At 36.0% G+C, this 24,818-nt stretch overlaps 1 protein-coding gene across 2 annotated transcripts in view; it reads left to right on the top strand.

Annotated features, from left to right (window-relative positions):
- The first annotated feature begins 17 nt into the window (after positions 1 to 17).
- Positions 18 to 24,818, top strand: part of RDX (radixin) — a 34,493-nt gene continuing 9,692 nt past the window's right edge. The window contains exons 1-11 of one of the 2 annotated variants that reach the window (XM_032219456.1): positions 18 to 100; positions 5,625 to 5,679; positions 10,760 to 10,843; positions 11,994 to 12,089; positions 15,664 to 15,938; positions 17,389 to 17,472; positions 17,901 to 18,047; positions 18,340 to 18,436; positions 20,344 to 20,507; positions 21,702 to 21,832; positions 23,152 to 23,312. In XM_032219456.1, coding sequence (XP_032075347.1) covers positions 5,668 to 5,679; positions 10,760 to 10,843; positions 11,994 to 12,089; positions 15,664 to 15,938; positions 17,389 to 17,472; positions 17,901 to 18,047; positions 18,340 to 18,436; positions 20,344 to 20,507; positions 21,702 to 21,832; positions 23,152 to 23,312 — 1,251 coding nt within the window. In that variant the 5' untranslated portion in view covers positions 18 to 100; positions 5,625 to 5,667. Of the gene's footprint in view, positions 101 to 5,621; positions 5,680 to 10,759; positions 10,844 to 11,993; positions 12,090 to 15,663; positions 15,939 to 17,388; positions 17,473 to 17,900; positions 18,048 to 18,339; positions 18,437 to 20,343; positions 20,508 to 21,701; positions 21,833 to 23,151; positions 23,313 to 24,818 lie in introns of both variants that reach the window. The other variant, XM_032219455.1, reaches the window with a different exon arrangement.

The following is a 24,818-nucleotide window of genomic DNA, read 5'->3' as shown; positions in this document are numbered from 1 at the left end:
GTTGTCCCCCCCTTTAGGTCGACTCCAAGTCAGTTGTCGAGACCTTCGGAAGCAAAGCATCCGAGGAGAGCTGGCCGCTCCCGGCGCCTCAGTTCGGCAGGTGAGGAGGCGAGTCGGGGTGGGGAGAGAAGTTAGGAGCTCGTTTTGTTTTTGTTTTTTTTTATCGTGGCGACCACTAGGCCGCTCTTCGCCTTGTCCCTACGTTTCTCTACCGCCGGTATCCCTAAAAGCCTTGGAACCTGGCGCTCTCCAGAAGTGGCGGACGGAGGGCTGTCCTCAACGCCAGCTTGCTCGTGGGGAGCTGAGGTCTCCAATCCGCTCTGGGGCAGGCGGCTTCCCGCCATGCAGGTCGCAGTGGGATGTGTAAAAAGCGATGTTCGCTGTCTCCGGCGATTTATGAAGGACAGCGAAGCGTTGCTTTTTCCTTTGCCCACCGCGATTTCTCCTCCTCTTTACCTGACAGGGAAGCATATTCCAGAGCTTCTTTTCGCCGGATTTCCGCCCCCCCCGCCCCCACTTCCCCTTCCTCGCATTTTCCCTTTAGCCCCTCAGGTTAAAAAAAAAGGTGGGTGTGAGCTGCAGATTTTGCATCACTTATCCATAACTAGAATAAAGTACGGATATTCAAATCGTAGGTTTCCCTTTATTTTATTTTCATTTATTTATTTGATTTGTCAATCGTTTACAAGATAACAGGTGTAAGACTAAACATGAAATGGGTACGAATAAATGGGGACAGTAGGACAGGGGCGGTAGGCAGGATGCTGCACTTATGTATGCCCCTTACAGACTTCTTAGGAATGAGGTTGAGTCAATAGTAGACAGTTTAAGGTTAAAGTTATGGGGATTTGGAGATGTAACAACAGAGTTGGGTAGTGCATTCCAGGCATTGACCACTCTGTTTCTGGACAACAACAACAACCACCACAGTGTTGTTGGCCATGGATAAGATATGGGTTGGGGTGGCACCTGAAGTTAGAAGAAATGGGCTGAATATGAATCTATAAGGCAAGGTTAGGTGGAATAAGTGCTCTGAGACATAGCAGGTTTTGCTCCTAAAAGAAGAGCTTCTGATTATTAATCGTATATGTGCTTATTTGGAACTATTCACTATTACATCTAGTAAAGGCAGCAATTCTAGATAGCTCTATTAGGAAGCATATTGCATATTACTTCTGAGTAAATATCCAATGAGTGAAGTTACCAGATTTCTAGCACTGAAGTTTCTATACAAGAAAGGAGTTGGGATATACAATATCTACATCAAACAATTTTATCTGTGTTTTCATGGAAGATCTAGATATTGTTTAGATACTCCTTTTTTCCATGCTGCTGGTAAAATCATAACTGGTTAAAGAAAAAGAAAAGGGAGCTAAAATATTTCCCTCGTATACCTTGACTAGTAAATGGGGACAAGTACATTAACATATTAACAAATGTTTCAGAGTTCAAACATTCTGTGTTTACGATGCTCTCATTTCAAACTTGAAGGAAACATTTTAAAAATCTGAGAAAATTCTTTTCCTCTTACTAAAAGTATTCTGATATTTTTTAAACCATTCTGAAATTGTTTCTTACCTGAAAGAGCCACGTTTTGCATTCACAAAAGGACATTTGAACTTAGAACTTTTATGGAATGGTGAATAACATCAGTATATTTGGGACAACCTATTTTGAACTTAGAAACATTTTTACGTTTTTGAATTTGAAATGTTTCAGTTAAACTGTGTTGCATCCCTGTGGTCAATTCTGCCAAAGCTGTACTCAGTTTCCTGTCATTCACTATATTAGGAGCCAGGGAGAAGTCTAGAAGATTTGCTAACAAGAATATTGGAGAGAGAAATGTTTCTCTAGTTTCTAATTGACTTCCTTTGTCTTACTTGGTTTTACTAGATTCAGTTATTTCAATCCAGCATTAAAAAGATGAAGAGTTTTGAATTTTAAAGTAAAGGTATAGGTTTCCACTGATCCACAGTTGTGTTTGGCTCTAGGGGACGGTGCTTATTTCCTTTTCCTAGCCAAGGAAGCAAGCCGCTTCTGTGGTCATGTGGTATAGGTTTCCATTGATCCACAGTTGTGTTTGGCTCTAGGGGACGGTGCTTATCTCCTTTTCCTAGCCGAGGAAGCAAGCCACTTCTGTGGTCATGCGGCCAGCATGATTATACACTTATCTTCCCACTGAAGTGGTACCTATTTATCTAATTGCATTTGCATGCTTTCAAATTGCTAGATTGGGGGGAACTGGGGCAAGAACAGAAACTTACCCTGTTACCTGGTGCTTGGTCTCAAATGCCAACCTTCTGTTGACCAGCCTAACGTCTTAACTGCTAGGCCACCATACCCCTAATTTTTATTCCACAGTAAATCTTAATTTTACCCCACAATAAAATATCAGGAGTACTACAAGAATTGAGTCAGGTGTCCTAATCATATAACAGATAGACACAGATGTGAAAACTTCTTTAGTTTTGCAGAATTCTACATTTACAAAATGTTAGTGCTTCATTTAGTTTTGCAAGGAGCATCCACTTGTGCGTTCATAATAAAACCAGAAAAAATAGTTTAATAAAGATAACCTTGTATGAAACTGTTCAAACTGATGGCCTATTGTGGAAAACAAATAGTATTTTATTGAAAAAAATTGGTTGCAATACCTCTTGTTCGAGTCTCATTGACCTGCATGTAATATAGGCAACTTTCATAGATAATTGAATTTTAAGTCCATAATTCTTTTGTGGTTTAAGAACAGAAGAGCACCTGCAGTGGATGACAATATAGTCTGTGAAATGCATTTAAAAAATATCTCTCCTGCTTTATTTTTTTGTAAAATAGTGGAAGGGGGGACTTTCGGGTATGAAGACTATGTTTAAACTTTCTCTTGTTCAATTCCCCTAACAAAAATCTATATTACTTCCCATATATTTTATTTCTTTGAGGGAAAGTAGGCAGGAGTGCAGATAGTAGCTCCTAGAGAGGTTATTTTTGAGGGGTGGACTTCATCACAGGAAGAATTACTTTTTCCTATGCCTGTTACTAAATGTAATGTTTAGATAATGTTGAATTCACTAATTTATTTAATATACCTTCTATTTTAGCCCAAGAGTCAATTGATTTCAATCAAATGCCTACTTTCGGAAAATTACAAGGTGAAAATAAAAACAATACTCTTCACATTTGATTCTGGCAACTGATATTCAAGCCATAGTCTTCCTAAATATGCTGATAAAATGTTTTTCTAGACCAGTTTTAAAACTATCCTTTGATGATTAGTTTTAAGGTCTCAGCCCAACTCACCTCATAGGGTGATTGTTACAGAAAAAATAGGAGAAGGAAGGAATATTTAGTGTGTTTGCCATCTTGAGTTATTCATTAAAAAGAACAGAATTTTTAAAAAGTTAAAAAACAAAATATACTGAAAATCCTATTTCTCTTTGGGGTGAGATAGCTTTGTATTTTAATATTAATATGAATGAAGGATCTGTTGACTCTTTTATCATATTGATAAAATCTTGATATGTGCAGGTTACTTTCTCCATCCCTGAATCCAGATTTCTAGTATGTTGACTATAAATAATAGTATAACAGATACTGTACCTGCCAGTATACTTGTCTCTCCTGACTTTCTAATATCTATTTAAAATGTTTAAAAATGAATATATGAACAATGCTGTAAAGCAAAGTATCAGCCGTCTGATACATGAAGAATGCATGTAAGTCATCCGTAATGGCTATAACCCAATTCTTATTTTGGAAGGCTATTTTCCTTTCTTAAAAAAAAAAAAAATCCAAGGAAAACTAGTATTTATAGGAACATCCTGAGTTACATCCTGAGGTGAGGTTGAAGGCAACTTCACCTCTTCATGTACATGCTTTGTAACTGACTATTCACCGTTGCAATCTTTTTGTAGCAATCAATACAATATGCTGTAGAAATTGATCTACTAACTCAAAAAAAGTTGTGGATATCTGCCCTGAATGCCTTTGATCCTAATAATGAAGACAACAGGTTTTTCTTTATAAAAAACAAATTACTAATACTGTGTTAAAGTTAAGACAAACTCAATGGTATTGTGGTAAGGCAAATATTTTTACACAATTCTTTTTAAATTTGTTCATCAATTTCTTTTAAGACATGAAATTAAGAATCTTTGTTTTTTATTGGGATTTTTTTCCTCTTATTTACCCACAAAGATTGCAGTTTAGGCCCTTTGTGAATGAACTAAAATATTTGAGATGATTTATCCTAAAGTTGATCAGTTTATATTTTTCATTGGATTTCATTTGATACTGAATAGATTATTCATCCAAATTTGTATATATCTTTTTGATAATCCATGAGATTTTTAACCTGTTTTTTAAAAAAAATCTGTTAATCCCCTTCACCTCTTTCAGTCACATTGTAGATATATGATCCATAATTTTAACCAGTTTGTCTCCCAAAGCTTGTTCTTGTCCCATGTTTAGGGATGTATGTTTAGCATATCAGTGAATTACTTTTTAAAAACCCTTATTCTAGCTACAGATTCACACTTTTAAAGTACTCTAAAAAACTGGATAAGCAGATTAATTTACACAAGTTTTTTTTCTGTAAAAATGTGACATCGTAAATTTAACATTAATAGCATCTTGTGGTGTCTGAGAGTAGTGAGTTACTAATTTCTGTTATATGGTTTGTTATGATGTTGGAAAATGTGTGTCATTTTACTTCTAAAAGATTGGTGTAGGACTGTGTTTTGGAATTTGAAACTTTCAGCCTTGTTTATAATTCACATTGCAGATTCCAAAACATTTTTCTAATTATGGTTTATAAGATACTTGTTTCAAGGAGAGTTGGGAATAAAATATAATGATTAATACATACTGGAAAATAAAATAAGTGCTACTCTTTAATTACATGAAGATCACATCTGGAGAATAGCACTATATAATTAAAAATATCTTAATGTTTTCGGTAAACTTCATGTGACAGATAAAGGTAAAAATGATGGTCAAATGATTCTTTTCATCTATATAAATATTGATTTTTAAGAATAAGGCATATCAGCTGTTCCAGGCTGTAGGGATTGCCACAGACTATCGCAGCTTCGAAGCCTCGCATTTTGGCCTCGGTGCCTTATGTTTTTGACCTCCATGCATTGTGTTTTTGGTCTTCAAATGCTCCATTTTAGACCATTCCAGGCTGCACGTTGCAGCCTCCCCACGTTGCATTTTTGGCCTCCGCATGTCACGTTTCGGCCTCCATATGCCCCATTTTTGGCCTCTGCGCATTGTGTTTTTGGGTAGTTCCAGTCACTGCTGCCGATCCCTGCCACCTGGAACTGCCCGAAAACGGGAACTATGGAGCAAAAATATATGATCAAAATGCAATTGTAAAGTCCAGCTTTTTATAATTAAAACTTCTAATTCAAAATTCAAATTCAACTTACATTATGAAATCTCTCATATTGCTTTACAGCTTATTCTTCAATTAAAACATAGGAACTAGATGAAAATAGTTTTACGTGAGTAAAAGAATATACATTATTCTACTCACGGGAACTATTGTAGTTTGGAAAATTACTGTATGAATATTTCACAATAGAGTAATATAATATAAACTATATATAATTATTTTGTTTTAGCAGAAAAAAAGACAAGAGTGAGCAAGAAAAAGAGAAGAAAAGGAAAATGCCGAAACCAGTAAGTAATCCATATGGAACCTTATTAGTATTTGGTAGACGTTTAATTCCTAAAATCCATAAATTATCCCTAATAATCACTAAGGAATATAGTGTACAAAGTGAAGGAATATTTTCCTATTTCAGTATACCCAAATGATCTATTCTTCCCTTGATCCCAAATAGTGGTAAAGCAGCTAAAATAAAATAGAATAGTTTTCCCGTGTGTTTAGGGCTGTTTCTTTTGTCTCCTCCTCCTAAAAAAAAAAAAAGCTATTTCTGTGTTGGAATGTGCCCCTACAGAGGCAGTAGAGGGAGTTTGGCGGCACAGAACTTTCCCAGGGAGAAAACAGTATATTCTAAAGAAAAACATAAATTAAGAGACTGCAGTCCCAAGCTGGTTGTAGGTGGGGTAAGAGGTTCAGGATAGCCACACCTTAAAATTTCTCAGGATCTATATTAGGGTAGAGAATTATAGATTTAGTTTGGTAAGATTCTGTCCATTAGGTGTAAGGATCAGATTTGATTAAATTTCACTGTGTTATCTTTGGACTTGTGCCTGACAAATTTCTGAATATTTGGGGGATTTTTCTGAAAGTATTTAATACAGGTAATTTTTTATTAATGATGGCTCTGCTTAGCAACTGTTCAAATTTGCAACAGTGCTGAAAAAGTAGCTTTGTGACAGTCTTTGAACTTATGACTGTCCCAACGTCCCTGCAATTACCTAATTGCTATTTGGGTGCTTTGCAGCAGCCAACAAGTTTTCATGACCCTTACAGTGTCCTGCAGTCACATGATCACCATTTGCAAGCTTCACAGTCAGATTCTGACAAAGTCGATTGAGACACTGGCAGTAAGTTGCTAGTTGTGGTCCAGTGATATCATACAATGATTATGGATGATTTCCTTAATGACCAAAAGGGACTGAGCTAAATCTGCCGTAGTCACTTGATGCTATGTTGCTTAACAACAGTTGGCAGTCCCATTTTTGGTTGGTGAGTGAGCTTTACCTATAGTGTTTCAATGTCTACGTGGGGGAATGGTAGAAGGCAGAGTTGAGACCTAGTGATTTTGGAGTATGAAACTTTTACAATCCTCAGCAGTCTTTAACAAAAATAAAAATATGGATTCTTGTTTAGAAACTGATTAATTTATGAAATATGTTCAGGTTTTTCTATGGAATGGAAATCAAATTTTCCTCAGATTTCTTTATTTTTTAAAATACTCTGATCAGCTTCTTGTGTCATTTTTGATTGCTTGCGTCTGACATTAATTTTGCCAGACTAAAGCACCCACCACACAACTACTACATATACACTACAGAGAAAAGTTTTAGGGAGGATCTCCTTTCAACTACTTTGTTGCCATCTGCAACTCAAGACTAGCCAGCCTTTTTACTTTTCCCCTGGACAAAACTCTAGATTCCACCACATATCTGGGTTTCTGATTTTTTTTAGTGATCCTGTATTTATCCTTCCAAATACTATGTCTGTTTTGAAGAACTAATCACTGTCGTGAATTATTCAGTTATCTGTACCTTCATTTTCTGTATTATTAAAAAAAACAATTGAACATTGTTGCTTAGATATATAATTCAATTAGAAATAAATTAGTTTTGTGGCAGGAAAAAGATGGTCCAGTTGTGTTTATCTTGTTTAAATACAAATACTGTACAAAAATAACTAGAATATAGACTTGATAATAAGTAACATTTTTGCTGATAAAATCTAATATTTATGCATGGCTCTATAATGCAGAGTTTTGTTTTTCTCTTTAAAAATATATGTTAGAGAAAGATTTTTAGCATTTTAAGAAGGCATTAGAATTTGCATCTTTCATGAGCATGGTGGATATGCAGCTACATACTTGTCTCTTTATAGCCTGCATATGCTGTATTTTTTGGAGTATAAGACGCACCGGAGTATAAGATGCACCAAGGTTTTGAAGAGGCACATTAAAAAAAAAGTTTTTGCACTCTGCAAACCACCCCAAAATGGCCCGTTTCCCCCCCCCCCCAAAAGGGGCATGAATATTCCTTAGGAGGCTTGTAGAATGTTCCTGGGGAGGGGGGGGCAAAAGCGAGCAAAAAATGGCCCTTTTTTGTGAAAACGGGCCCGTTTTTTGTCAAAAAAAAAATGCATTAGGAAGCTTATAGAGTGCTGGGGACTGGAAGGGCAAAATTGAGCAAGAAACGGCCCATTTTTTGCTCATTTCTGCCCTGCCCTCCCCAGCCCCCAGGAGCTCTCTGAAAGCTTCCTACAAGCTGTGCACAGCCATTTTGGTGAAGGGGCAGGGTTTCAGGAGGCAAAATATGCTGTATTCAGTATATAAGACACACCCAGATTTTCAGACTCTTTTTTTTTTTTTGAGGGAAAAAGGTGCGTCTTATACTCTGAAAAATATGGTAATGTGTGGTTTGCTAATTCAGAGGGTTAACTTTCACCTTCAGTATAATTTATCATTGGAGTATTATCATCATTAGTCATTGTATTATACAAATAGTCCTTGACTTAAAACTACAACTGGGACTGTAAGTTGTTGAGATCGTAAGGCAAGGCACCATGGGGCCAGACTCAACATGTTTACTGTTTTTTTGTCAATTATTAAGCGAATCACATGGATGTAAGTCTGAATTTACTCCCCCAAGTGGGCATTTTTTGCCAGAAACCAGGAAAAAAGTCACAAATTGCAGTTGTAAGATGCTGTAACTGGTCATAAATGTGAGCTGGTTGCAAAGTGACTGGGGGAGTTGTCATGACATTCTACGCTTGGCAGAAGTGGTTTAGGCCAGTGTTTTTCAACCACTGTGCCGCAGCACACTAGTGTGCCGTGACATAGTGTAAGGTGTGCCGTGGGAAAATTACTTTATATATAGTCAATATAGGCACAGAGTTAAATTTTTTTAACATTTTCTAATGGTGGTGTGCCTCGTGATTTTTTTCATGAAAAAAGTGTGCCTTTGCACAAAAAAGGTTGAAAAACACTGGTTTAGGCCATAAAGATCTGAGGCTGTTGTAGGTTTGAATGGTTGTTAAATAACTAGTTGTAACTCAGGGACTACCTGTGATGCATTTTTAGTACTTAATTAATTTTGCCCTGTGCCAGTGCATTAATACATATACATATATAAAAAAATCAGTGGATTACAGTACAGACTTTAACCTTCTTATGAAAAACTCACAACTGTATCATCATTTCTCCCTTGATCCACATTTCTAACTTCTGTGGAGACTAGAGACAAAGTCATGGATCCTGTCATAAATTAATTTAACAAATCTCATGGAAGGAAATTTTCTCATACTGTCTCTCTCACCCCCATAATCACAGTATTGTCTCAGAATGTATCCTTGGAGGTTGAAAAATCCTTCTGATTACTATACAGTATGGGAATCATGTATAGAGGCTACTGACAAATACGAAATTTATTTTGGAGGGATTATTTTTCCTCAGCAGCCTCTCTTATATTGCTCATGGATGTGTCTCAGTATATTTCAAGGTGTGCCACAGTGCCTTGAGGTAGCAGGTGGAAAAATTTCTACAAATTTCCATAAGTTACATTGAGATTCAAGGCAAAGAGTGTTTTGTATTGACTTGCAGGACAGGTGCAATGATTCAACTATTAATATTTTATTCCTAAACTTGGTTGTTAGAATGTTATCTTAATTACTGTTTAGAGGCTCTTACAATCATATTTAAATAACAAATTATAGCAATGTCTACAGAACTATGGGAACTCCAACTACTAGAACAAAATAATTTGGAAAATATATACATACATACATATAAGAAAATAATTTGTTTTAAGGAAATTATGTAAATTGTACTCCAAACTTTCAGTGAAGCTCTTTCATCTTGCAGTGGATTGATTTTTCAAGGACTAATTAGGATTGGTAAAGTTAGCATTTTAAAATTATGTTATAGGTGGTGATTTCAGTTTTATTTGGCATTTATAGAGTTAAGATTTGTTACTAATGTAGTTTTTATAAGAGGATTTGTCACAAGGTTGCTGACAAATACAGCATGCTACAGTTCTGAGTGCAAATGTCAGTCATTAGGAAGAGAGTTATTCTGAAAGTAGAATGCTCCAGCTGAGTGTTCAGCTATCTATTTACTTACTGAATTTATTCAAAAAGATGAATTCTTTCTTTCTGCCCTCTCTCCTCTTGGTAAGGGGAGGGTTGACTTAGAAGATGATTTACAAGATGAAAAAGAGAGGGAGAGAGACTCCATTGCATCCTGCTGGATGTGGATGCCAAGGGAAAAGTAATGATATCAGTAGTAAACTGACTGAGTAAAGCAACAGTCTTGAACATAATTTATCTGGGACTAAGAGCTCTGTGGAACATGCTATGGAATAAACTGCATCGTTTTCCTTGTGTATGCAGCTCAGCCGAAAGCCATTTACTAAAATATACCCTTTTTGGAATCAGAAGGGAAAAGTACCTCAAGGATCCCCCCCCCCAAAAAAAATAATAATTCTATCCCATCTTACAATAAGTATGCTGAGGTAAATAGAGTGGCAAGAGCCTATGCACACTTAGCTGGTAGTAAGAGTCATACAGCATAGTGGGACTTTCTGCAGGGGAAACATTTTTGTATCTTGCCCCCTCCCCCCCTTTGACCATATGTGTATATTTAATAATAATAAATAATTGTACACATTGAGTGCATTATTTTCACAGTGATTTAATTAATTAGGTAAAATTTGTGTGTATATGTACTGCATATGTACACATTTGGGCAAATCTCCAGGACTGGTTTCAGTGGGCACTGGCAATAATAATTGAGAAAGTAGAGAAGTAAGACTTGCATATTTATAACTCTTTAATGCTGTCTAAATATACTTCTTTTGGAGAAAGGTTAATTATCTTAAATTCAACATGTTTTTGATAAATATAATGTTTGTGTGTTTAATCATTGCCCAAAAGGTTTAGTTACAATGAATAAAATATTAATATATAAGAAAACTTCTTCTGAATTTTAATATTCTTTAGAGTTTGTGAGACGCTGACCATATCAATATCATTTGGGATTATATTATTGTTTAAATTAATATAGTAAAATGTTGTATTTATATTACATATTTTTGTTATCTGCAGATTAATGTAAGGGTTACCACCATGGATGCAGAGCTAGAGTTTGCCATTCAGCCAAACACAACAGGGAAACAGCTTTTTGATCAGGTATAAATGTTGAGTTTATGTATGTCTCCATCTTTTAATTTTTATTTTACATTTTGTGTAAATGATAATGTGGTATATTTTTTGCAAAAGATAATCTATTAACACATCGAGGAATAATAGCCTGATTCTGTAGAATATAGTTTTTACATTCTAAAAAAATAAAGTAAAAAAATAAACTCTAAAAAATCCATACAACTGTTATGAGATATAAGCAATATTTTTAAGTTCCTCCTTTCTTCTCGTAGGTGAAAAAGATAGCATTGGTACAAAGTTAAGTTGTTCAGATCCTATTTAGCATTGGAATTATATTGCAAAACATGATAACAAAGAGAAAGATTTGATCTGTGGTTTTTCTTGTATTCATTCCAAAAAGGGCAACATCCACTATAATTGTGTAAAGTTTCCCATAAAAAAGGAAACTGTTCAAAGAATAACTTCATTGTGATTCATATTGTGGGAAGTTTACCAGAATACCTAGTTATGCCAGAAATAGAAGCAACATGCTTAGAATGCCAAAAGCTCAGAAATAATAGCAAGAGGAAGTTTCTATTCTTGTCTTATTTGTAGATATATGATTTGTCTTTGGGAAGCATGAACTGATTTTTCATTTGCTCCAAAGGAGTGTGCTGGGGTTGGGGGTGGGGGGAGATTAGCATCTCACTCAATTAAATCAGCTTACCAGTGACCACAGGCACAAAATTAGTCTGCAGCACATTATATACTTAACCTCTGTTTTAACTGTTAGCAGGACACACTTACATTCTGATAACCCAATAAAATAGTTGTCATTTCATAAAATTATCTCATATGAGAAGATTTTCTATAGTAATTTTGGTGTGTATTTAAACAAAGTTGCAGCTGATGTGACTTTGTTTAAAATGGTTTGGCATTTTTTTCAATGATAACTGCATTGCTCTGTAACTACCTGGCCATCTTTATTTCAGAATTCTTCTTTTTAATTGTAGTTATAATATTTCAAAGTTCTCTCTTGATAGGCTGATACAGATTGCTGTTTTTCTTGAGGAAATACATATTTATTTATTGCATTTGTATATCACTAAATCAAGGAAGGACTTCTAACAGTTAATGGCAGCAGCAAAACATCCATGGCAAGATGATTCTTTGATATTGATATGATTTTATTTTTTAGGTAGTAAAAACAGTTGGCTTACGAGAAGTCTGGTTTTTTGGATTGCAGTATGTGGACAGCAAAGGGTACTCAACTTGGTTGAAATTAAACAAAAAGGTATTTTTTTACTTTAAAAATTTAAAATAACTCTAATATGTTTGGTGTAGCAAAAGTATCAAAGGTAGAATACCATATTTTTTGGAGTATAAGCTGCTCTGAACTATAAGATGCACCTTAGTTTTTGGAAAGAAAAATGGGGGGGGGATTTCTGCCTACCAGGTATTCATCTGACTAGTGATCTTCAGCACAGCTTCAGCACATTAGTTCGCTGGTTGTGAGTGTGCTCACATGCGCCTCATTGGGGCTGAATAGCAGCTTCTAAAGCACAGCTGATCGTCGTAGGGAGCTGCAATTAGTAAAGCAGGCCAAGTGCAGAAGAGATAAGAGAAGGCAGCAGTTGTTCTGGGTTGCCATTTTGGGCTCCGCGCCTCACATTTTCAGCCTCCAAACACTGATCGCCACCTGAAAACGCGACGTGCAGAGGCAGTGATCGATGGTGATGTGCTCTGGCGATCACAGACCTTTCAATGGGTCTCAAACTGACCATTTGGAGGCTGAAAATGCGAGGCATGGAGCCCAAAAATGCAAGCCATTGTCTGGCAACCTACAACCAGGAAGAGGACGCACGGATGCCGAAGGGTGGGGGTCGGCAGGGCTACATTCGGAGTATAAGATGTACCCAAATTTTCAGCCTCTTTGGGGGGGGGGGAGGTGTGTCTTATACTCTAAAAAAATCAGTAGATACATTCTGAAGATTATGTTGAAAGTCAAGCCAATGCTGATACTAGATGGCTGCCTAATGAATGAAAAAAAGAGTAAACCTGTAAAATATATTTCTAGAGCATGTGTGAATCCATTTCTAAGTTTTTTTCCCTATTTCATGTCAGTCTAGTTTTATAGAAAATAAAATTGCTTCCTATCTAAATGACATGTTTCTCAAAGGTTGTGGTGTATTCAGTTCTCTGATAGCAGGTAATATGGAATGTCACTGAAAGCAGATAATAAAATACGTATATTCCTCCTGGTACATTTTAAAAAAATTCTTTCTCCTACTCCTAACTAATTATGGGAGGATTGGGGTGCTTTTAGTTAATATATACCTGATAAATATCCAGCATCCAAGGAGAGCTAAAGTTTCAATAAGTAGGGTAAGTAGAATTGTTGGGCTCATCTGTGTGGTAGAGTTTTGATTTTCATATACTGTAAGGCAAGCATTCCAGCTGACTAAACTTATTAGCTTTCACATTTCTTTGTGGGATGAGGCACTGAGAGACAGGCAAGAGAAGATTATTATACTTGCATCCCATGAATCATAAATCATTCCTCCTAGTAGTAAAGGAAGCTGGTAAGTGCTGAGAGACCGCCTGCTGCCAGTTACCTCCCAAAGACCCATTAGATCACACAGATTAGGCCTCCTCCGGGTTCCGTCTACTAGCCAATGTCATCTGGCCACGACCCGGGGGAGGGCCTTCTCTGTGACGGCTCCGGCCCTTTGGAACGAGCTCCCCGCAGAGATTTGGACCCTCATCTCTCTCCAGGCCTTCTGAAAAGCCGTTAAAACCTGGCTGTGTCGGCAGGCCTGGGGTCGATGAGTTCCCTTCCCCTCTCGAATCGTGTGGCTGTTGGTTTGTTTTATATGCCTTGTATTTCTTGTGTAGTTTTTGTGTTTCCCTTCCCCTCCTTGGGTTTGTGCGCCGCCCTGAGTCCCGTAGGGAATAGGGCGGCATATAAATAAAATGAAACTCAAACTCAAACTCAAACTGATCAGATTGTGGCACAATGAGGTGATTGAGAAACAAGAGGATTGTACTGGTATGCTCCAGGGAACTCTCAAGAATAACAGAACTATAAAAAGTATGTAAGGGAAAAAAAGTAAGGACATACTATTCCTAACTTGAGAACATGATTGTCTGGATTAGAAAAACTAAAACATAATTAAATCAGGGATGGGACATTTTCTAGGACTTTAAACAAGAGAATAATATGCCGTAACATTTTTCTGCCAGCATTACTTACTCTTCCTAGGGTAGTCTTAATTGAGCAATATTAACTACAGGCAATATTAACTTACGATCATAATTGAGCCCAAAATTTCTGTTGCTAAACAAGACAGTTGTGAGTTTTGCCCCATTTTTTTTAGCTTTCTTGCCACAGTTAAGTGAATCGCTGCAGTTATTAAGTTAGTAACATAGTTGTTAAGTGAATCTGGCTTTCCCATTGACTTTGTTCGTCAGAAGATCACAAAAAGTGTCCACATGACCCTGGGATACTGCAACCATCATAAATATAAACCAGTTGCAAAGCATCCGAATTTTGATCACGGGATGCTGCAACAGTCGTAAGTGTGAAAAATAGTCATAAGTCACTTTTTTCCAGTGCTGTCACTAAACAAATTATTGTAAGTCGAGAGCTACCTGTATAAATAGGGGCGTGCACTACCTGCCTATCGTCTCTGTCATTGTATTTTTTCTTTTATTCTTGCTCTCGTTTTTGTTTGACAAGTTCTAATAAAATAAATAAATAAAATATTTCTTGTTCCTCAATATTTTACTTTAGTGGTTTTTAAACATTTTTTCATTTCAGTTCTTGTTAAACTTCTCAGTGGTATTTCATGTGCATAATGCTTATTAGGGGCAGCACAGTCACTCAGTGGTTAAGACTCTGGGCTTGTCAAGCTGGAAAACTGACAGCTTGAGCTTGAAACCCAAGCATCACATGACAGTGTTAGTTACTATTACTCACCCCAGCTCCTGCCAATCTAGCAATAGCAATAGCACTTTCACTTATATACTGCTTTATAGTGCTTTACAGCCCTCTATAAGCGGTTTACAGAGTCAGCATATTGCCCCCAACTATCTGGGTCCTCATTTTACTCACCTTGGAAGGATGGAAGACTGAGTCAACCTTGAGCCTGGTGAGATTTCAACTGCCAAATTGCAGTCAGGAGAAGCAGTGCTGCACTCTAACCACTGCACCACCGTGGCTCGTAGCAGTGCACCACCGTGGCTTGTAGCAGTTTGAAAGTGTGCAAATGCAAGTAGATAAATAGTTATCATTTTGGTGGGAAGAAAACAATGTTCTGTATTTTCATGCTGGCCACATGATGACAGAAGCCTTTCTCAGACAATGCATGCTCCCTCTGCTGAGAATTGGAGATGAGTACTACTCCCTTGAGTTGGTCACAATTGGACAGGGGAAAACTTTAAGCCTTTAATGCTTATTAATCATTGGCAGATGCATTCAAAATATAGTTTCCACCGATTGAGATGGAAAAATATAGCTATATCTCCAATGTTTAAGTTTGATTTATTGAAATCAAATGTATAGCCAATCTATATATAAATAGGCTGTCAGAGTTGAGTTTCTTTAATAAATGTTGGTGAATTCCATTACTTATTGTGATCTTATAATATGTTTTTGAAATACACGTTCTGAAAGGTCTCATGCTTCCCTAATTATTTAAATCTCTCTAAATCACATGTCCTTCAATGCTGTACTTTTTAGATTAAATTGCAAAACATGACAAGTGGTGATAGATTACTTTTCCCAATATTTTAATGTTCTCTTCATCCTTTGAATTTTTGTACTATAGCACATATTTATATTTTATAATTTATGTATTTCATTTTAGGTAACACAGCAAGATGTAAGGAAAGAAAATCCATTTCAGTTCAAATTTAGGGCAAAGTTTTTTCCTGAGGACGTTTCCGAAGAATTGATTCAAGAAATAACTCAAAGACTCTTTTTTCTGCAAATCAAAGAAGCTATCTTGAATGATGAAATCTATTGTCCACCTGAAACTGCAGTTCTGCTAGCTTCCTACGCTGTTCAAGCAAAATATGCTGATTACAATAAGGAAATACATAAACTAGGATATTTAGCCAACGACAGACTTCTTCCTCAGCGGTAAGAAATTTCTGACTATATCAAAATTTAATTGTATCTAAAATATCTGTTTGATAATATGCCTTAAGTAATGTACACTATGAACAATGCAGTACATAATGTGATCTGAATTTGTGATTAAGCCAGTGTTATTAAATATGTATTTTCTCAGTGTTAAAGTAAAATGGCTGCACATATTGCTTGGAGATAATTAGAAGCTGAATATGGAAAAACAAGGATACCTGGCAACCAAATGTAGGTTAGACCGGTCATGATCAGTCAGTAACCAAATATAGGTTAGACCAATCTATTGGGTTCCCCATAGCTATCTATGGTTGTGAAAGTTCGAACTAAAAAACAAATCAGGAAGAAAATTTTCTCATTTGAGATGTGCTGTTGGAGAAGGCTGCTGAGTAGTCCTTGGACAGCAAAGATGACTAATAAGCAAGTACCGGAGCGTATAATACCAGATATGTCACTAGAAGGCAAAATTACAAAACTGTGTCTCACTTATTTTGACCATGTCATGTGGTGGAGTTCACTGAAAAAAAGCAATTATGTTAGGAGGAGTTGGTAATAAAAATAAACCAGGCTGTTAAAGAACATGGTGCCTGGACACCACCAAAGCTGGCATCATCCAGAGCATAGCACTCAAAGAATTAGCATAGGATTAGAAGATGTGGAGAGACCTGGTCCATAGAATCACCAAGAGTTAGGCATGATTGAATGGATAACATCATCATCAGATAATATTAAATGTGCATTCATCTTCTTATGTTTGTGTGAATATACAATATTCAGCAGTATAAAGAAAAGTAAAATATATGATTTTGCTTAATATTTTATTTATAGAACAGTTAAAATGCTGTAGTACAAATAATATCAAGGCAAAATGAGCTAGGAGCAAATTTCTGATACTATCTGTTTCCACAGCTAAATATTATTAGGGTTTATTTTTGGGGTGGTGGTGGTTAAAATGATGCATTACATAAGATAAAACAGTCAATTTCATTGGTGGTGGGTGCTTCTGAAATCTCTTTATTACAGCTGTGCCATTAAATTGCATTTTTAAAATTGAGTAAGATACCACTGATGATTAGTCATCAGTTTTTGGGTAATTGTGCTGCTATCTCTCCTCATCCAAAGAATTGCTTGATTCTGCTATTTGTTTTTATTTGGATTGTCTTTAACCCATCCTGATTGCTGTGAAGTTAGAGGGAAAGTATAGGGCTTTCTAATATAGGAGGTTGGGATTTCTGGAAGTTTAACAAGCTACTTGATATTCTTCTGGCATAATTGACTGTATCTTCTACATCTTTTGCTATGGGATATAGTGAAGAAGTCCAACTAGAATGGTAGGGAGATTGTCTTTGCTGTCTTTCCTATCCTTTTGCAAACAGGTAAGTTTCTTTGTGAGAGAGGCAGCCTTACAAATACTTGAAATAAAAATAAATGCATTTTGTTTTGATAGTGTTTTGGAACAACATAAACTGACAAAAGAGCAGTGGGAAGAAAGAATACAAAATTGGCATGAAGAACACAGAGGGATGTTAAGGTAGTTTCTATATTACCTTCGTATATCTTTTGAAAATTAATTTCCTTTGGTTTAATAGTTATTTTTCTCCTAAAAGAATCTCTGTTACTTTTGAGTGTATACGTGAAATAGATTATTCAGAGAGCTATTTTAATTTACTCAGTGAACAATATTTAATTTTTAATAAGTATTCCTGTTTATATTAAGTCAGCATATTCTTATGTTTTCAATCTGGCAATAATTAACCTTGACCACATCATCTTTGGGACTGGTGCTTACTGAAATAATTAGAACTTATTTACTACTAAAGTTAGATGGAATTTAGTAAATACAATACTTAAGTATTTTTCATCTATTGAGAATAAAGGAGCTAGTAGAAACTAATGTTTGCAGGCCTATGGTTATTATGAATGTTATATGGTTTTAAATTATGTTATTTTTATTGTCAGGGAAGATTCTATGATGGAATACCTCAAAATTGCACAAGATTTGGAAATGTATGGAGTCAACTATTTTGAAATTAAAAACAAAAAAGGAACTGAGTTATGGCTTGGTGTTGACGCTTTGGGTTTGAATATTTATGAACATGATGACAAGTAAGTAGCATAATACTATTCTGTTGTAGTACAGCTTCAAGTATTATATTTGAAATAACTTTCTAATATATATTTAAAATATGCTTGAGAATACTGTAGTAGACAATTCTTTTGACAGAAGTAGACTTCTGTCTATTACAGAAGGCAAGATGGAGCAGAGAAATCTAATAAGGAAAAATCCTTTTGTTTTAACAGATGCAGATGCGTTTTGTGTCTGTCTTTTGAAGCCTAGACCTATATCTCTTTCTGCATTTCTCCCCCATAACCAAGATTCTTTCCTTCTTTCCTAAAGGTTGACTCCGAAGATAGGTTTTCCTTGGAGTGAGATAAGGAATATATCATTTAATGACAAAAAGTTTGTGATAAAGCCCATTGACAAAAAGGCCCCTGTAAGTAAATGTGCTTGAGGTATAATCAGCACATATGTTCTTTTCTTTCTGTTTCTTAGATTTCCAAATAATGTATTTTGTGACTTACAAATTTATTTTGCTTTTATTCATGATTTGTTTTTCAATTACTCTTTGACTTATTTATGCCAATGCCATTCTTTTTTAGTTATGTTGGAATTAATTCTAAGTCGTTACCTTTTATTTCTTTCTGAATTAGAATTTTTAATCACAAACTAGTGCATTAGAATGGTAAATACTGGACTAGTAGAATAATGATAAGATTGATAAGACAAAAGAAATCTGGATAGTGGACATTTAAATATTTGGAGCCAGCAGAATAGAAGAAAAAGAACTAAAAAAATATCACACAATATAAAATACCTGCAAACAGAAGTAGAACAAGAACAAAGAAACCAAAATATAATACCAATATTAGCAAGTATTTTGGGTGCAATTCCAAAATATCAGGAGCACCCTTGAAACCCCATCAGCATTGACAGAATCATCATCAATTGCAAAGAGCAATATGTGGAACAGGTTACATCCTGCAATGATACTTTTAATATTATTAAACAAAAACATCTGCGTAAACATCAACATCTGCCTAAATAACAGCATTTGACTTAGGTTGTTCCACACACCCACAACAGATGTAAAATCAGAGCTTTTCTATTATGGCTCATATGTTGTGAAATAGTCTTCCCACATAATGATTTAGCAAATCTTGGCAAGTTTCAGGTAGGTCTTGAAGACAAGACTCTTGCATAGAATACTCAAAGCCTTTTTTTAAGGAATGTTTGACTGGCATCGAAACTTTCCCCTCCGCTTTACGTTTTTTTCTATGTGTATATTTTACATGGCATTCTTGTAAATCAGAGTTAATCAGTTGAGGCCTCAAATATTAATACTAATATTAAGTGTGCTAACCTCAGGGCATAATAAACATATGATTGACTTAGACCAAATATATAAATTAGCTTAGTCAATCAATATGGTATTGGGAGTATAACAGTAACTTTGAAATATATTATATATGAAACATCTGATGCTCTTGGGAAGCTTTCCTAATCTGATAGCCTCCAAATGTGATTGACGTCAACTCTAATAATTACTAGTTAAGATATTTTTATTATTTGCATGTGCGTAATCAAAATTATGGCATACTCTAGCTTTAATTTGGTTTTCTGCCTAAAAAGAGCAGGAAATAACATACTTGTATATCAGCAGCTTGCTGATTTATGGAAATCAACATTTGTGGAAAAAGTTCTTGGTATCTGATGATAGTCAAATACTCAGTTGTGTATGGGTGTGTGGGTGCATGGAATTTGTGGTTTTCTTGCCTTAACTAAAAGCCCCAACTAACTAATTTTTACATAATTTTTCTGTTGTAATCTTTTGTAATATTTTTCTAAAATGCAGTTAACTAGACCCCCAATTGATGATTTAAAATTTAACTACAGTATAGATAACTTCATATTTTATTCTCAATAATAATTGAGATAATAATACTAATAAACTTTTTCATTGCTGTAGTTTATTGTCTAAACGTTTTAACTGATGACCTATATCTATGTATGTTATTATATTTTCTTTTTCTTTGTTCATAATTTTTAAAGTGCAAGTTGAATTTTCTTCACCATTTTGTTATATAATGATTCCAGTTCTTTTTAAAACACTTTTCACTTATAATTTATTACATTGCTGTAAATGGGTTTGTGTTTCTGAGTAATAGCATGCTAATTCTAGATCACTGATATGTTTTAGGACAGCTTTAACTAGTTCTGTTACAGAGTAATTAGTGAAAGACTGATGCTGAAATCTGATTTAAGCAAAAACTGTTTTTTATTAATAAACCGTTATGTTACTCAAAATGTGGCCATTTTGCTAACTTAAATATTTTTCATTAGGATTTTGTTTTTTATGCACCCCGTCTGAGAATTAATAAGCGGATATTGGCACTATGCATGGGAAACCATGAGCTATACATGAGAAGGAGAAAACCAGATACAATTGAAGTGCAACAAATGAAGGCCCAAGCTAGAGAAGAAAAACACCAAAAACAATTGGAGAGGTAGGATATTTGCAATTAATCTTAGAGGTTGAGATTCTGGTAGCAAATTAGTTTGAAAATTAATTTTATGTTCTATCTTTAGAAGAGTTCCTTGAAGAAAAGTATGACCACAGAATGAGAATGAGTATGAGACAGAATTATCTGAAAACAATGGGGGACAATACTTATTAAACAGAGCTTATTAATGTGTGTCTTATATCTCTTACAAATTGTTTGTACCATTTTAAGCAATATTATCAGACTGGGTACAGTGCTGAGTGATTCTTGGTCCTTGAGGCAAAGTGTTTATAGTACTACGATTTGCACTTTGTTAATGGCTCTAAAAATATGGTTCTCCAGCATTGTGGCCCAATTCCAAGAAAGTACAGTGAGAACAGTTTGCTTATTTTAATTAGACTCTACTGGAAACCTGATACTTTTGGGGAAAAACAAAGTGCTTGTACTGACCCGTTTACTATATGTTCTCTTAGGTAACACCAGATTGTTATGTACTAGGTAGGCTGAATCTTAATATATATATTGATGTGATATTAAGGGAAGTTTCAGTAAGTGCCACTTTCATATAAGCCTTAGCTATTACCATAAGTTGCCAGATTGAGCAATTACAATGTAAAACTTCTGTTTTCCCGTGGGAGATCAGTGATTGTTCTATTACACAGCAATAGTACTGTACAGTACAGTAATATTCCAGTCCAAGTTCAAAAGTTTCTTGTGCAGCATGCTAGAATCATGTGTTAATTGCATAGTAAATTCTTATTCAGTGGAATGAAGTAAAACATCTACTCACTGTATTAGGTGATTATCAGCTAAATGTTTTGTTGCATTTGGTAACTGACTGAAATGTTTGGGACTTGGACCTTATTTAAAAAAAACAGCATAGGCCTGCCTGGTGTCACCAGGTATTATGCGACCACAGGTTGATGAATTCCTAGCCAGTATGGTTGAAGGCCATAGTTACTCACTATTGTGAGATATATCAGCCAATTATTATTCATTTTAAATGCAACAATATAAGCATTGTAAAACCTGTTTTTTTCTGCAAGTAGGATTTTATCAGTAGATCACTTAGCATATGTTAGAATAAATTGTGTGTGTTTGAGTAAATTGATTTATTCAGGGTGTGTGTGTGTGTGTGTGTGTGTGTGAATACTGTTTGTTCACATGCTTTCTTTTTACCTATCTCATTTTCTTTAGGGCCCAACTAGAGAATGAAAAAAAGAAAAGGGAAATAGCTGAAAAAGAAAAGGAAAGAATAGAGCGTGAAAAAGAAGAATTGATAGAACGACTAAGACAGATCGAAGAACAGACAATGAAGGCCCAAAAAGGTGAAGACTTTTTATATATTAATGACAGGACATTATGTTATGATTTGAAAAGCTGTTACACATCTTCTAAAAACATTTATTATTCAAGTGAAGAAAATATTAGCCAATATTATAAAAATATTTATTCTGCTTTCTTGCAATTTTTATCTGTTTTAATGGCTTGACTTAAGACACTAGAAAGCAATAATTCCCCTAACTGCTGCATGAGAACTGATAGTGTGCTGTGAGAAATAAACAGCATAATTAGTGGGGTTTGGCAACTCTGCGTACCCACCCACAGAAGACAAATGCAAACCATACTTTGTAACTTATTGGCAAATTCTGGGTTTGTTCCAACCAGTTGGGGAATCAGTCTAAAGTACATATTTTGCATAAATCAAACTGGAATCTTGGAATAATCATTAAGAGCTAAATATCTAACAATGTATAGATGGGTAAAATTCCCCGTTCTTAAAATCTTGCCAAGGAATTTTGAAATATATCTATTTTTTTATTTGCAAGTATGACCTGAGGACTTTAAAATTAGATGAAGTATTTAAAATACCTTTGCAATTCATTGAAGCATATCAAATCAGATAGCTTGTCCATTTAGGCCAGGGTTGTCCACTTTTGCTTGGCATTCCAGGATTTCGGCAAATGAGTTTTTCATTACTTAGTACAGTATATATTATTGTTAACTGAAGGTGCAAGATGTTGTGCGTGAATTCTGCCTGTGTGCACAGCATAAACTTTACAATAGAGCAATGATTCTCAATCTGTGGTCCATGGACCCCTGGGGGACCGTGACATCAGGGGTCTAGGTTTGAAGAAACATCATTATTTAAATCGAGTTAAGTCTTGGTGATCTGTGGCCGTGGTCCCTGGCCACAAAAGATATTTAAAGGGGGTCCATAGTGAAGAAAAGATTGACAAAGTGTTTTTTACTTCCTGTAATACTGGGAGTGTTTGCCTTTCCAATGGAATATTCAGATATGTAGTGGACGGGTGCAATGGTTTGCAGGCTAGATAGTAAGACCCTTTCTTCTTCTAGTTCTGAAATTTTATTTAAAACATGCCTGTTCATTTCAGAAAAAGCAAGTTCATTGAGAAAAGTTCAGAAAACATTAGAATTGGTTCTTTGAATGTAAAACTGATGGGACTTCTAGTGGAAACAAATTCTACCTGATGACTTCATGCCATCGTAGACAACTTTATTTTCTTGATTAAAACTAGCAGCAAGGCCAGCAGTAGTTTTTGTAGGCATTATTTAATTCTGTATTTCTAATCTGGACTGCTAAAACTTGATTTTTATTTCTTTGACATAATGAATATGTATACAGAACTGGAAGAGCAAACAAGAAGAGCTCTAGAGCTGGATCAGGAACGAAAAAAAGCAAAAGAGGAAGCAGAGCGCTTGGAAAAAGAACGAAGAGCTGCTGAAGAGGCAAAAGCTGCTCTTGCAAAACAGGCAGCAGATCAGATGAAGAATCAGGAACAACTAGTAAGACTTCTCATACAAAGTTGTGTTAGATTGGGTTAAAATGTGGTGTTGTCATTATGCCATGGTGGCACAGTGGTTAGAATGCAGTATTGCAGGCTGACTCTGTGTACTGCCAGGAATTCGATCCTGACCAGCTCAAGATTGACTCAGCCTTCTGACTTCGGTAAAATGAGGACCCAGATTGTTGGGTGCAATATGCTGACTCTATAAACTGCTTAGAGAGGGCTGCAAAGCATTGTGAAGCTGTATATGAAGTGCTATTACTATTGCTGTTGTCATAGGAATGTTAAAGCTGGAAGGTCACCTTGGGGAATCTAGAGTGGACAATGCATTAGAGTGGTGATAGGCAAGGGCTGCCATAGGAGCCAACAAGCAGGCTGTTACAGGGAAAGATGATCCAATGTGCAGCATTGTGTTCCAGCGCCCTTGAGCTCACTCTCAGTCTCTGCTGGTGAATGCCAAGTTGATCAATGATAAGGCTCTTTTTATTCAAGACCTCATTGAGGAGAAATAAATTCCATAATTTAATTAATTAGTTGACTGACTAATTGTATGAGGAGAATAAACTGCTATCTTATGTTATACTAGTATATTAGTGGAATGCTTTTTCCAAGACAGCTTTCTGCCTCCTCTTTTTTAAAAAGTCAAACATTCTAACAGACTTGTACTGTAATGATTTTATTTTTATGATGCCTCTTATTTGAAACATCTGTATACTGTTCCCATTTAAATTGGCTAATTTTAATAAAATATGGTGATTTTTATATTGCGATGGTTTTGCTTTGTATGAAGCATAATTGGGATTATGTCTCCAAGAAGAAACATCTCATTATTTCTAGAAAACATATGTAAGGACTCCATGACAAATATTTTGTGAGTCAATGCAAGGCAAATTCATTTTTAATTATCTTGAGCCTTTTACTTCACTATTTATGACTACCGTATTTATCGGCGTATAACACGCAGTTTTAAAACTAAAATTGTAAGCTGAAACCCTGCCTGCGTGTTATACGCCGATACTGCGCGTTATACGCCGGGTCCACTGTTCCCTCTAAGGTGCGCGGCCGCAAGAAACCCCCGCGCAGAGGTTTCTAACTCCCGCGCAGAGGTTTCTTTCAAAGCAAACGTGGGGAAGTCCTTTGCAGGCAGCTAGAACTGGCTGCCTGCAAAGGACCTTCCCAAACTTGTTTCAGCGGCAGCTCTCAGCCTGGCGGCAGCGTCACACAGACTGTGGAAGGAGGGGGAGGAGGAGGGAACTAAAGAGAGCTTTTACCGAGTCTGCGCCCCACAGCCAGGACTGTCCTTGCGCCCCTCAAGCCGCGTTTCTTCCCCGCAAAGCCCTTCGGGCAACCCGAGAGTTCCGCTTGACGCCAGAAGGGCTTTGCAGGAAGAAACGCGGCGTTTCTTCCTGCAAAGCCCTTCTGGCGCCAAAAGGAACTCTCGGGTTGCCCGAAGGGCTTTGCGGGGAAGAAACGCGGCTTGAGGGGCGCCAGGACAGTCCTGGCT

Source organism: Thamnophis elegans, chromosome 6 (assembly GCF_009769535.1).
Source record: "Thamnophis elegans isolate rThaEle1 chromosome 6, rThaEle1.pri, whole genome shotgun sequence".
Lineage (NCBI taxonomy): Eukaryota > Metazoa > Chordata > Lepidosauria > Squamata > Colubridae > Thamnophis > Thamnophis elegans.
The sequence above is the reverse complement of the archived record's forward strand: the minus strand, read 5'-3'. Positions and strand labels throughout refer to the sequence as shown.